This window comes from Acanthopagrus latus, chromosome 11 (genome assembly GCF_904848185.1).
Source record: "Acanthopagrus latus isolate v.2019 chromosome 11, fAcaLat1.1, whole genome shotgun sequence".
In the NCBI taxonomy this organism is placed as follows: domain Eukaryota; kingdom Metazoa; phylum Chordata; class Actinopteri; order Spariformes; family Sparidae; genus Acanthopagrus; species Acanthopagrus latus.
Genome location: NC_051049.1, coordinates 23,864,034 through 23,874,629, shown reverse-complemented (window position 1 = coordinate 23,874,629; position 10,596 = coordinate 23,864,034). Strand labels below are relative to the sequence as shown.

Genomic DNA, 10,596 nt, shown 5'->3' with positions numbered 1-10,596 from the left:
ATATAAGTTAAGAAAATTTTCTGCAGCCTATGATCTGACCATGTGTTGTGTAGGCCCCATGCGGTGACACAGCTGTGAAATAAACCTCTGCTGTAATATTTCCACCCCTTAAAAGAAAGCAAATAAAAAGTCAAAAGTATGTTAGCATGAAATGGGCCTAGTCAAGTTAAGTTCACATGCCTAAAATAAACAACAAATGCAGTTAGTTACTCCAGTCCAGCCATCTGTAGTTTTGGGTTCAGGGAAATAAATCCCAGCCTCTAGCGGCCGGAAGTCGTGTCTGTTCCACTGCAGCCAGCTTGACGCTCCGCTCCGGAAAAGGAGCGAGCTGCGGCTGAACGCACCAACCGAACAGAGTGGAGGAGAGGAGGAAGGAGGATGATGGGAGCGGATATCAGTCCCCTCAAGTGACCCATATCTTACAGTAGACCCAGATATTAACCAGGCTGGTTCTTCTTCTCGAGGATTCTACTCTCCACCAAGATGTCGGCGTCGGCGATATTTATCCTGGACCTGAAGGGAAAGGTAAGTTTGAGGCGACTTGTTGTTGGAGGCGGGGGGAAGTTGACGTGAGCACCTGCTACAAGAGCGCGCTCGCTAAATAGAAAGTACAGAAACGTCACCACATTTAAGGGCTGATTTTCATTTTGTGAAACAACTGCACATTGATATTCCACAGTGCTCCAGTGCTGCCGGCAGAGTCGGGCTGACCTCCTACAGGTTGAGCACTGTGAGCCTCATGTAACAGAGCAGTCAGGAAGAGAGGCTCAACTTGCCAAACTCGTTCCTCCAAGGTTGGGTGTACACAGAGGGCTTGTTCTTGTGCAGCGATGCAGCCTGCTGCGGAGTCTCATGTGTCCTGTTTCAAAGTTTCAAAGTTTACTTTTGGAGCACCCACAGGTTATCCCATTATATGTATTTTTATTTTATTTTATCTTATTTTATTTATTTATTTAAAAAGGCATATTTAAAGGGGACACTATGTAGTTTTGGAGAAGAAATTCAAAGTCAGAATTTTAGTGTTTATAATATTAATGAGGTGATATGAATAGGAACTTCTATAAGTGAATAAACGAGCTGCTGTCAGAGGAAGATAAGGTCCCCGGAACACTGTTTGAAGCTAGAAGGGTGGCAGGGTCCGCCACACATAAACAAAGTAAAACAGTATGAAATTCTGTTGTCCATCAAGGTCAGTTTGTTCATTCAGTCATGAAACAAGGAGAGTGTGTTGATTAGTATGGTCAATGAAGATTAATTTAATGTAATAGAAACACTCAAACACTGACAATATTGTTTCCACACATGTGGATAACATACATCAGAAGTGCACTGTGAGGTACGAAGCCACGTCTAAAACACTTGTACGCTTTGGATTTCAGAGCTGCAGTTAACGAGTAACTTGACAGAATTTTGATAACTATAATACACATGAAAGTGAAGTGCTGAACGTTAAGCTTACTTGATACCAGCCTCTCAAATGTGAGGATTTGAAAAAAAATGCTTGTTATGCTCAATCAGCAGTCCAGAACACAGAGGTGTTCAGTTCAGCCGTCAGAAGCATGAGAAAGGCAGCTAATGTTTACATTTGAGAGGGTGGAACCACTTACTGTCTTTGCATTTTTATTCAGAAATTATTAATCAGCTATCGAAACAAGGCAAATTAATCAAAGTGTGATAGAAATCTCAGTACGTGAAGTGCAATATCTAAATCACTCAAACTGCAATTCTGTAAGTTTGGTGAAGTCCCCAGCAAATGTCACCTTTATGATTTTAATGTTTTTTTCCAGTGAAAATGTTACATTTGATGCAAAAATTATCATTCCCATTCATCATGAGTCATATTGCAATCACAGTATCTGTCAAAATGGGAGTGTACTTATTCATTTTTTTACCACGTGGTGCAGCCTTACTTTTGCTCTGTTGGTCAGACAAGACAAGCAATATAAAGACCTTAGGATTATTATTCTTAACAGCACATTTGAATAATTTTCTGACATTTACTATGTAGCCCAAATGATTAATGGAGAAACTAATTGCCAGTTTAATTAATAACAAATTAGCCCTCAAATAGTGTACGGAAATGACTGTGTCTTTTAAAACATTTCTCTAAAATGCTTTTTAGATTTGAGTTATGTATGGGATGAATAAAAGATGACACAGAATTTTCACCCGGTCCTCGTCAGGTTTTACATCTAAACCTCACAGGGTTAATTTAACTGAGGGCAAGAAAAGGAATTGCTGAGGAAGCCTTATATGCTTCACAATGCCCATTAGGGAATTTAAGGGATCAGTCCCTCATAGCCTGGATGTCTGATTGTACAGATTAAAGGTTCTCTCTTTTCTCTCTGCCCCCATCTACCCGTCCCTGCCTCGAGGCAAGTCAGTAGCTCTTCACCTTCAGTCGCTTCGCTCTCTCTGTCCTGATCACGCGAGGCAGTCAGAGTGGAAAAATCAGCTGTTGTGTTAAACGTCCTTGAAGCTGGAGTGCAGAGAATGGTCAAAAATATTCAAAATGACACCACGGATGAAAACAAATGTTTAAGCAGCCCTGCCGACACAAAAACCCAAAACCAGTCACTCCAGCATACACACTTCTAGACACAGTTTACGTCACAGGAGCCAGTTTCCACCTCTGCCCTTTATCCCTCCACCCTCTCAGCTGTGGCTCCTGGGCACTCGACCGCACACTGCTGGCTGCTGGGACCGGCTCTGTAGACTGAAATGTCAGACTATTGAAATCAGCGTGGCATCATTTGCTCCCAGTGCCTCCCCTGCAGAAATATTTGAAAAGGGAACATGTTAAAGCAGAAGTTTCGGGTTGTCATGAGCAGCAGCACATTTCCTCTTCACGGTGGAGGTTCCAGAAGTGATACAGCTCTTACTTTTCTACTTTGTCTTTATTTATTAAATCGGGAACACTGCATATTCATCAACATTAGAGTGTAAGCGTGCCGGATTTAGTCAAGACGGACTCATTTTCATCAGTTCAAGATCAAATCAACAAACTTTACTACAGACATTGCATAGACGAACATGCATAGATACAATAAAATATCATGTTTTAACAGCGGACGGCTGTGCCAGTGTCTCAACAGTTGATATCGGTAGCATGTAGTTGCTAATTCTTAAGTTTGATAAAACAAGAAGATTTTTTTTAAGCGATATTAAGGTGGAATATAAAGTTAGACATAAAATTTCAGTTGGTTTATACTTAATCTTTTCTCATTTCTTGGGATGCCCCAACACATCTTGACAACAAGTAGCTTACTCTAAGATTTGGTAGATGTTTTTGTGGTCCCCAGAGGATAAATCCTGATGACTTGATCCCCTGACTTGTCATTTAGCCAGATTATCGGCCTTATCTGTGCTCTGCATGTATGGCTATTTAGCAAATGTTAGCTTGCTTGCTAAGCTGCCGAACACTATGATGTGCAACACTTTTTTCTACCTTCATGGTGAACATAATACATGCTAGACACCAGCATTTTGGCATTACTATGGACATGAACATGCTGATGTTAGCACTCAGCTACATACATACACTGAGTGGAGCCTCACTGTTTGGAAGGCGAGGCTCTGTGAGGATACACAATGTTAAATGGTTCCAATTGACAGACCAGCTCCGAGGCGTCTTTTTGCGCTCTTGCGTTCGCTTCAATGTGCCATTATTTCACCCACAAGTCAGCTTCTGTTTACTCCCAACAGCTGTGTCACTCTAGAATATCATCATTATCCTGTGATATTTTCTCTCAGAGCGATTATGGACGTTTACTTTCGGATTCATGCTGTGAATGTTTGCCAGACTGAGTCAGTGAGCGATGCAAACTGAAGATAGCTTTGTAGAGTTATCCTCTGTTTCTGTGTGCCCTCCAGGCGGTGACACACTCCGGTGAGGGTTTTTTTCTTGTTGCTCTTTGCCTTTAGAGGTCAGGAGCGAGTGGTTCCTATTGATTTCACACATGGTTAACAGCCACTGATTGCCTTGCGTGTCCCAGTAACAAGCTTCCCCTAAACTCATGGAATGAGTATCCCTTATCCATTGTCTAGTTTTTTATGATTTAGGAGAAAATACTTTTTTGTTATTTCACTGCAATTTAGGCAAAGTATCGAACATGGTTGTTCTTTTGTACTCTTGACCATCAATAATGGCTCACCACAAAGCTTTTTAATTGTAATTTATTTCTATGTCCCTTTGCACTACTTGTCATTCACTGTAATGGATGGATGTAGATGTAATGATATTTGCTATAGATATTACCTACCGGAATATGTTTTTATCAGACAGTACAGTGTCTTGAGTTGTGAGTAACACACTCACAGTAGAATTTAATGAGACCTGGATTATTAAGTAGCTGCGTTCTGCTTTGGGGCATGAAATGTGCTAACTGTTTGTGTGTGTGTGGTGTTCTGTTTGATGTGTTCTGCCTCTGCTGAAGTATCTGTTTTTTTCCTTTTGGCTTAACTGACACACATTCGAACTGACATGACATGACAGTGATATGTTGGCTCTTAAATGTCCTTAAGGTGGAACATAAGCTATTCTAAAATCATCATTGTGACTGTAGCTGCCAGCCCCATGAAGCCTGTATAGTCAAAGGATGAGTCTAACATCTCTCTGTGCTTCTATCCTCACATCAGGTAATCTGGTGCAAGGTTGGCTGAAGTAAAAAAGTTAAAAAAAAAGAAAGTTAAGAAACAGCAGAATCTGTGTCAACTTCGTCATCACAAATGTGTTTAATTTAATCTCAGAGAAATACCGGAACATAGTAATAATGCTGCGTCATGATTCATCTATGTATCGTCATCAGCAGAAATGAACGGTTTTCTGTACAACACATTTCTGTGAGTGTTCAGTCCAGTCGTCGCCTGGATTAGATGTTGCCAGTGAACATGTCTGCAAACCATACGTACACATTTGTATATGTCATAGGCTACATATCATGTTAGCATTTCTGCAAAATTTGACTTTGACATTTCTTATGAGGTGCACTATGACGTCCCTGTCGGTGCATATATACTTTGCATATATACTTTTGAGTGTGTCAAAACCCAAAGATATTCCAATGAAATAAAACAGAGACAGCAGATAATCCTAACAGTCAAGGAATCTTGAAATTATAAGCGAATATTTGCCATTTTCCTTGATGAATAAACGGCTTAAACAATTATTCGATTATCAAAATTGATTGCTTTTCAGTCGATTAGCCCAGCACTAATTGTATACCAGCATGAACCCTTCATACTTTGATGTCTGTAATTCATACTGATTGTGTGTATGTGCTCTGCATGAGACAGCACCCTTCATGTAAATCTGCTGATCTTGTTTTATGTCCTCAAGACAAACCTCTGATGGAATAACCAGTGGTGATAATAGCTGGCCAGAATTTGCAGTTCAGAGCATTTTTGCCTGTGTGATTTTTTTCTATCAGAATTCTTTTCCACAGCTACAAAGTGAATCTCTGCATACTTTTCCATGGGCCCTCAGCACTGCATCAAACACCTCATTCTCTCCCTCTGCTGACCTCTGAACTCCTCGCTCTGTGGTTTCACTCCCCTCTCACACAAGCTGAGCAGTGGCCTGTTCATATCCTTTCCCCCCCACAGATTACTTTACTTTGCTGGCATTTCCTTTTTTTCATTTCTTATTTCCTCCTGCCTTTGTTGTATCTGCCCCTGTGCGACCCCTGCGCTACACACCCCTCTATTAAAGATGCTGGAAGCTTTGTGCGTGTGTGTGTGTAGTCTAGATCCCTCAAGCGTTGAAGCTTTGATCTCTTTCTTCACTTCGCTCTGTGTGTCCAGACTCTCGCAAGACTGCTGACTCATCTTGTTCGGAATGTGTGTGTGTGTGTGTGCGTGTGTGTGTGTGTGTGTGTGTGTGTGTGTGTGTGTGTGTGTGTGTGTGTGTGTGTGTGTGTGTGTGTGTGTGTGTGTGTGCCACAGTTGTGACCATGTCTGTAAATGTCAAGACAACAGCTGATGCTGTTCTCATCTGAGTCACAGTCCCAGATATTGATCAACTCAAAATCTGTTGAAAAATTTGTACAAAAGTGATGCAGTTCTGTGATACAATCGAGTACATTTCTGTCAATTTCAGTAAATGTTGTCATCTCTTTAAAGCCAAGGCCAATCCCCCCCCAAGCCCTGTTTGCAGTGTAACTTGAGTTTCTGGGTCATCTTTTTATTGTTTTGACATGTGTTGTTCTCGTGTTTATTACTGTCAGTGCATCCACAAAAGAGTTTATTTGCAGAAAGTGATTCCGCTGTGTTTCATCATGGCAGAATATGGTTCTGGATACACCTATCGAACTACCACACAATTGGTTAAGAGTCATTTGGTTGTATGTCCGTCTGTGAGCACATTTTTGTCGGTGCTATAGCATGGCCACCGGAAGCAGGGGCATAGACCACCCCACATTATTCCCCTGGCCCATATTTGTGGTCCTGGTGGCAGCTTTTGTGGCAGGACCACAGAAGTGTGTACTTAACAGGGTGTTTGTGTGTCTGTCTGACTGTCACTTTGGCAAAATCACAACCATGAAAGATATGGTCACAAAACTTTACAGGAGTGTGCACTTTTATAATAATGTAGAAATCCGTACTGACTAGTCACCAGTGAGAACATCAACTTATTGACAGACGTTGCAGCTGTTGTGATAGGTAGTATGGCTAGAAATGATTGCACAAATGGATCTTTGTAATAGAATATAAGGCATTTGCTTTTATTGTGTAGTTGACAACAAGGGCAAAAGCACTGAACCAGTGACCAACTGCATGTCCTCTTTCATTTAACATGTGAAAGTTGGGTAGATGGATAAATTAAGTTTGCGTAACCTCTTTTTGCTATAATTTCAAACCTGACAATCACTTGAGTGAGCAGACTCGGTGGAGTCTGTATAACTTCTTGTTTCATGTTGAGAAGCTGGTCATTTATCATTCACATTCAGAGATTTGAGTTTAAAACACAATTTGCACATTTCCTGCAGAGATGACCCTGGAAAAATGGTGTCATTTCCATCCATATAAAGAGGGTTTGTAGTCAGCCAGAGGTTCTTAAAGAAGCCTGACTGCTCAGCGCTGGTATCTTCACCAAAAGCTATGCATATTTAATGACTGGGCAGTGCCTCTATAATAATCTCTTCTCTATATATATTTTGCTCTTTCCTTTATGGATCCAGGTGCTAATCTGCCGCAACTACATGGGTAATATGGACATGAATGAGATCGACCACTTCATGCCCATCCTGATGAAGCGAGAGGAGGAGGCGGAGATGACACCCATGGTCAGCCACGGCTCCTCGCACTTCCTGTGGATCAAACACAGCAACCTTTACTGTATCCATTCAAGATCATGTCTCAATACTGGGGTCCTTTGTGTCTGCTGAAAACGAGCCTTTATTGCCCTGATTGGAGTTTGAATCTGAATCTTGTCGCTATTTTTTTCCTGCAAAAATACAGTAAATTCTCAGCATCTATTCGTAGCATCTTCCATTAGCTGTCTCAGCTCCATAGGAAGTCCTGTTCATCAGGTCTCTGCAGCCTCTCAGCCTCTGTTTCATCGCAGCATGTTTCACAGCCAGTTGAAAAATTTAACACAGTTTCACTGTGATGTGTTATGCACTGTATATCCTCCTTTGCTAATGCGAGATTGGGCAGTCAAACTTCCTTACACATTATTAATTCAGCATAGCAGTTGTGAGTAAGTGGTATTCCCACTGCACCACATTAGACAACTGAGCTGCTTTACCTCCCTGTGGCCATGTTCTCAATTGCTAGCGAGTGTGATGCATTCTGCTAACTTTGTGTGTCATTGCATTCATCTCATAACCACCCACAGTATCCCAGTGATGTTCACCACATGTCTCCTTCTTGCACCATTCTGGTTCATAACAGTTTGCAGGTTTATGAACTCATGTACTCTACCTGTCACCTGTAGACGTATAGTCGTTTCTTAACAGTCCTTTCCACAGTGGTGGCGATGACTAAGAAGAATGCCAACGCTGCTCTGGTGTACTCCTTTCTTTACAAAATTGTGCAGGTGCGTCTGTTTCCCGAGAGTCCAAATATTTAACATCTGTCCACTTGCTACTTGTGTTTAAGACATGTTATGCACCCACCTAGCCCGTTTGAATTGTTGTCAAGTGATAATGTGCAGTTTCAACTGTTATCTAAAACTATGTGAGAGGAAGACACTTCACCGATAACCGTGAGCTTTTTCTGTCATTACGATTTGATTATCGCCACACAATCTGGGGTGCAACTGCACCTTTTATTTCATTGGCTGTTTTGTCACTGCATTTATCTGTTTCATGCTGCGTCTGCCAATGGAATAGGCTTTTGCTTCTTTTGTAAAGCCTGTAGATAGAATGAATTTACTTATTTTCTACCAATACACAATGCAAAAAAAGTACTGCCAGACAATAATCATTTATTTACTGTAATACAATATGTAATGTGTGTGTGTGTGTGTGTGTGTGTGTGTGTGTGTGTGTGTGTGTGTGTGTGTGTGTGTGTGTGTGTGTGTGTGTGTGTGTGTGTGTGTGTGTAACTGCTTCTGTCTGTTTGTTGTAGGTGTTTAAGGAATATTTTAAGGAGCTCGAGGAGGAGAGCATCCGTGACAACTTTGTGACAGTCTACGAGCTGATGGACGAAGTGATGGACTTCGGTTTCCCTCAGACAACAGACAGCAAGATCCTACAAGAGTAAGGAAACTGTCACACAACCTTCATGCAGGGCTGTAGCCTCCATACAAGGACTGTATGGATTGCCATGTCTACATGTTCATGTGTGAGATGGGATAACAAAAGTGGCTAATTTTGATACGTCTTTAAAAGTGAAGCAGTTACAGTTAGGTCAGTGACAGTGATACCAATAGAGTACTTTGATTCCTTTTTTATCTACTGTGTAAGGGTAACTACAGTAAAGTTGTTGAATATATTTTAAGTCTCTAAGCACTAGAGACTGCTCAAAGTGATGTTTGTTTCAGTAAAATCCAAACTAGATTTAAACAGTATTTTAGCTTTTCATTCAGGAGGCACTTCTCTCTCTCTCTCTCTCTCTCTCTCTCTCATCTTCTCTTCTCCTCACAAATTCACACATTTTTTTTACTCACACAATAAAATTGGGAATTGTGCATATTCTTTGGCGATTAGACATCATGATGTCATCGAGTTTTAGAGGGGAATGGAGCTGATGCATGGTATAAATAATGGGATAAATAATCTTCCTGATTGAATTTAATGTAAGTCCATTTATCTTACCTGAAATCATTGCAGCGTTGTGTCCTCTTGAGGAGAAGATGACACCGGTGTTGAAGAAGCCCTTGGCCTTGCAGACATTATGCAGCTGTCCAAACTAAAGTTTCCAGCATGCTCAATGATGTGCTTTACATGTTACACGTCTCCTCAGTTATCCGTGAAATTATTCTTCTGCGTTTAACGTATTGTCTTTCTACCATGTGCCGCATACATGTAATTTAGCCACACTTCCAAATGTTTTGATGGCATCTCAGCAATAGTAGTAGTGGGCCAATCACATGTTGCACTAAATCAGACAGTTCTTGCATTGATTGGCTGACCAAAACTGTAGAAATTGTCATTTATTTCCCCAAATGGGTACATAAAGGATCAAAATCAGGTATTGTTTACATGTCGAAGTCTAGATACTTCTTGGTACAGGGTGATTATTTTGGACGACACCCAAAACGTATTGGAAAAAAAACTACACAAACCTAATTACAGTAGAACTGTTTTTTGGAAAGTCTTTTTTTTATTTTACAAAACTCAGTTATGTGTGTTGGCACTGTGTTCTGGCATTTTAGGTATAATGTTAATCAGGTTGATAAAGTTTAGAGTTACAAACTCTCAAAGGCCATAATTCAGCACTCCAGTCTGATTTTAATGCAACCATTTTAGCTCAAGCAGTGCCCGTTTCATCTATCAGGGAACAAAACATTCAAGTTTTTTTTTTCAGCGAGTTAAAAGCTTTGTATTTCATCCTGTAAGCGATCAGAAGAGATGGGAATAAGAGAACATGATGATCCTGTTTGAAGTGCCATTGGCTTATTTGTTGATTCATTCAACAAAGTACAGCTGGTGGCTAAAGCTATAATGACTGGCTGAACTTTATTCAGTGAGTGAAATGAGTTGGAGCCACTATTCTTCTCGGGGTCGACAAGTGTTTTGTGTTCACATTGTACACGGAGTGGTTTTGCCCCTTCCCTCCTCATGGCTCCTCGGGGAGGCACTTGTTTCCACTGAAAAGCTCAGCGCTCACTGTACAGTACCATAGAAACACGAGTTCTTCAGCTTTGCTTCCAGTGAATGGAATGATATAAAAACTAATAACAAATGGTCAAATGTGCATAACACATTGTTTTTGGTGATTGGTGTGATTGACGTGTAATGTTGTGTGCTGTTTTGGCTTTTGCTGAAGCTTGGCTGAGTGTGTGTGTGTGTGTGTGTGTGTGTGTGTGTGTGTGTGTGTGTACAGTATGTGTGTTTGGTGTCTGAATAGGGCTGATAATTACCAGGCTCCTATTGGCACTCAAACACAATGACACCGTCAGCTGGACACACTCGAGACTCTGAGACAGAA

The 10,596-nt window shown here is 41.0% G+C and overlaps 1 protein-coding gene across 1 annotated transcript in view; it reads left to right on the top strand.

The window, feature by feature from the left end:
* The first annotated feature begins 299 nt into the window (after window positions 1–299).
* Window positions 300–10,596, top strand: part of ap1m3 (adaptor related protein complex 1 subunit mu 3) — a 33,659-nt gene continuing 23,362 nt past the window's right edge. Inside the window, exons 1-4 of the mRNA XM_037114349.1 lie at window positions 300–525; window positions 7,179–7,335; window positions 7,971–8,038; window positions 8,572–8,702. Of these exons, the coding sequence (XP_036970244.1) occupies window positions 484–525; window positions 7,179–7,335; window positions 7,971–8,038; window positions 8,572–8,702 (398 nt within the window). The 5' untranslated portion in view covers window positions 300–483. The remainder of the gene's footprint in view (window positions 526–7,178; window positions 7,336–7,970; window positions 8,039–8,571; window positions 8,703–10,596) is intronic.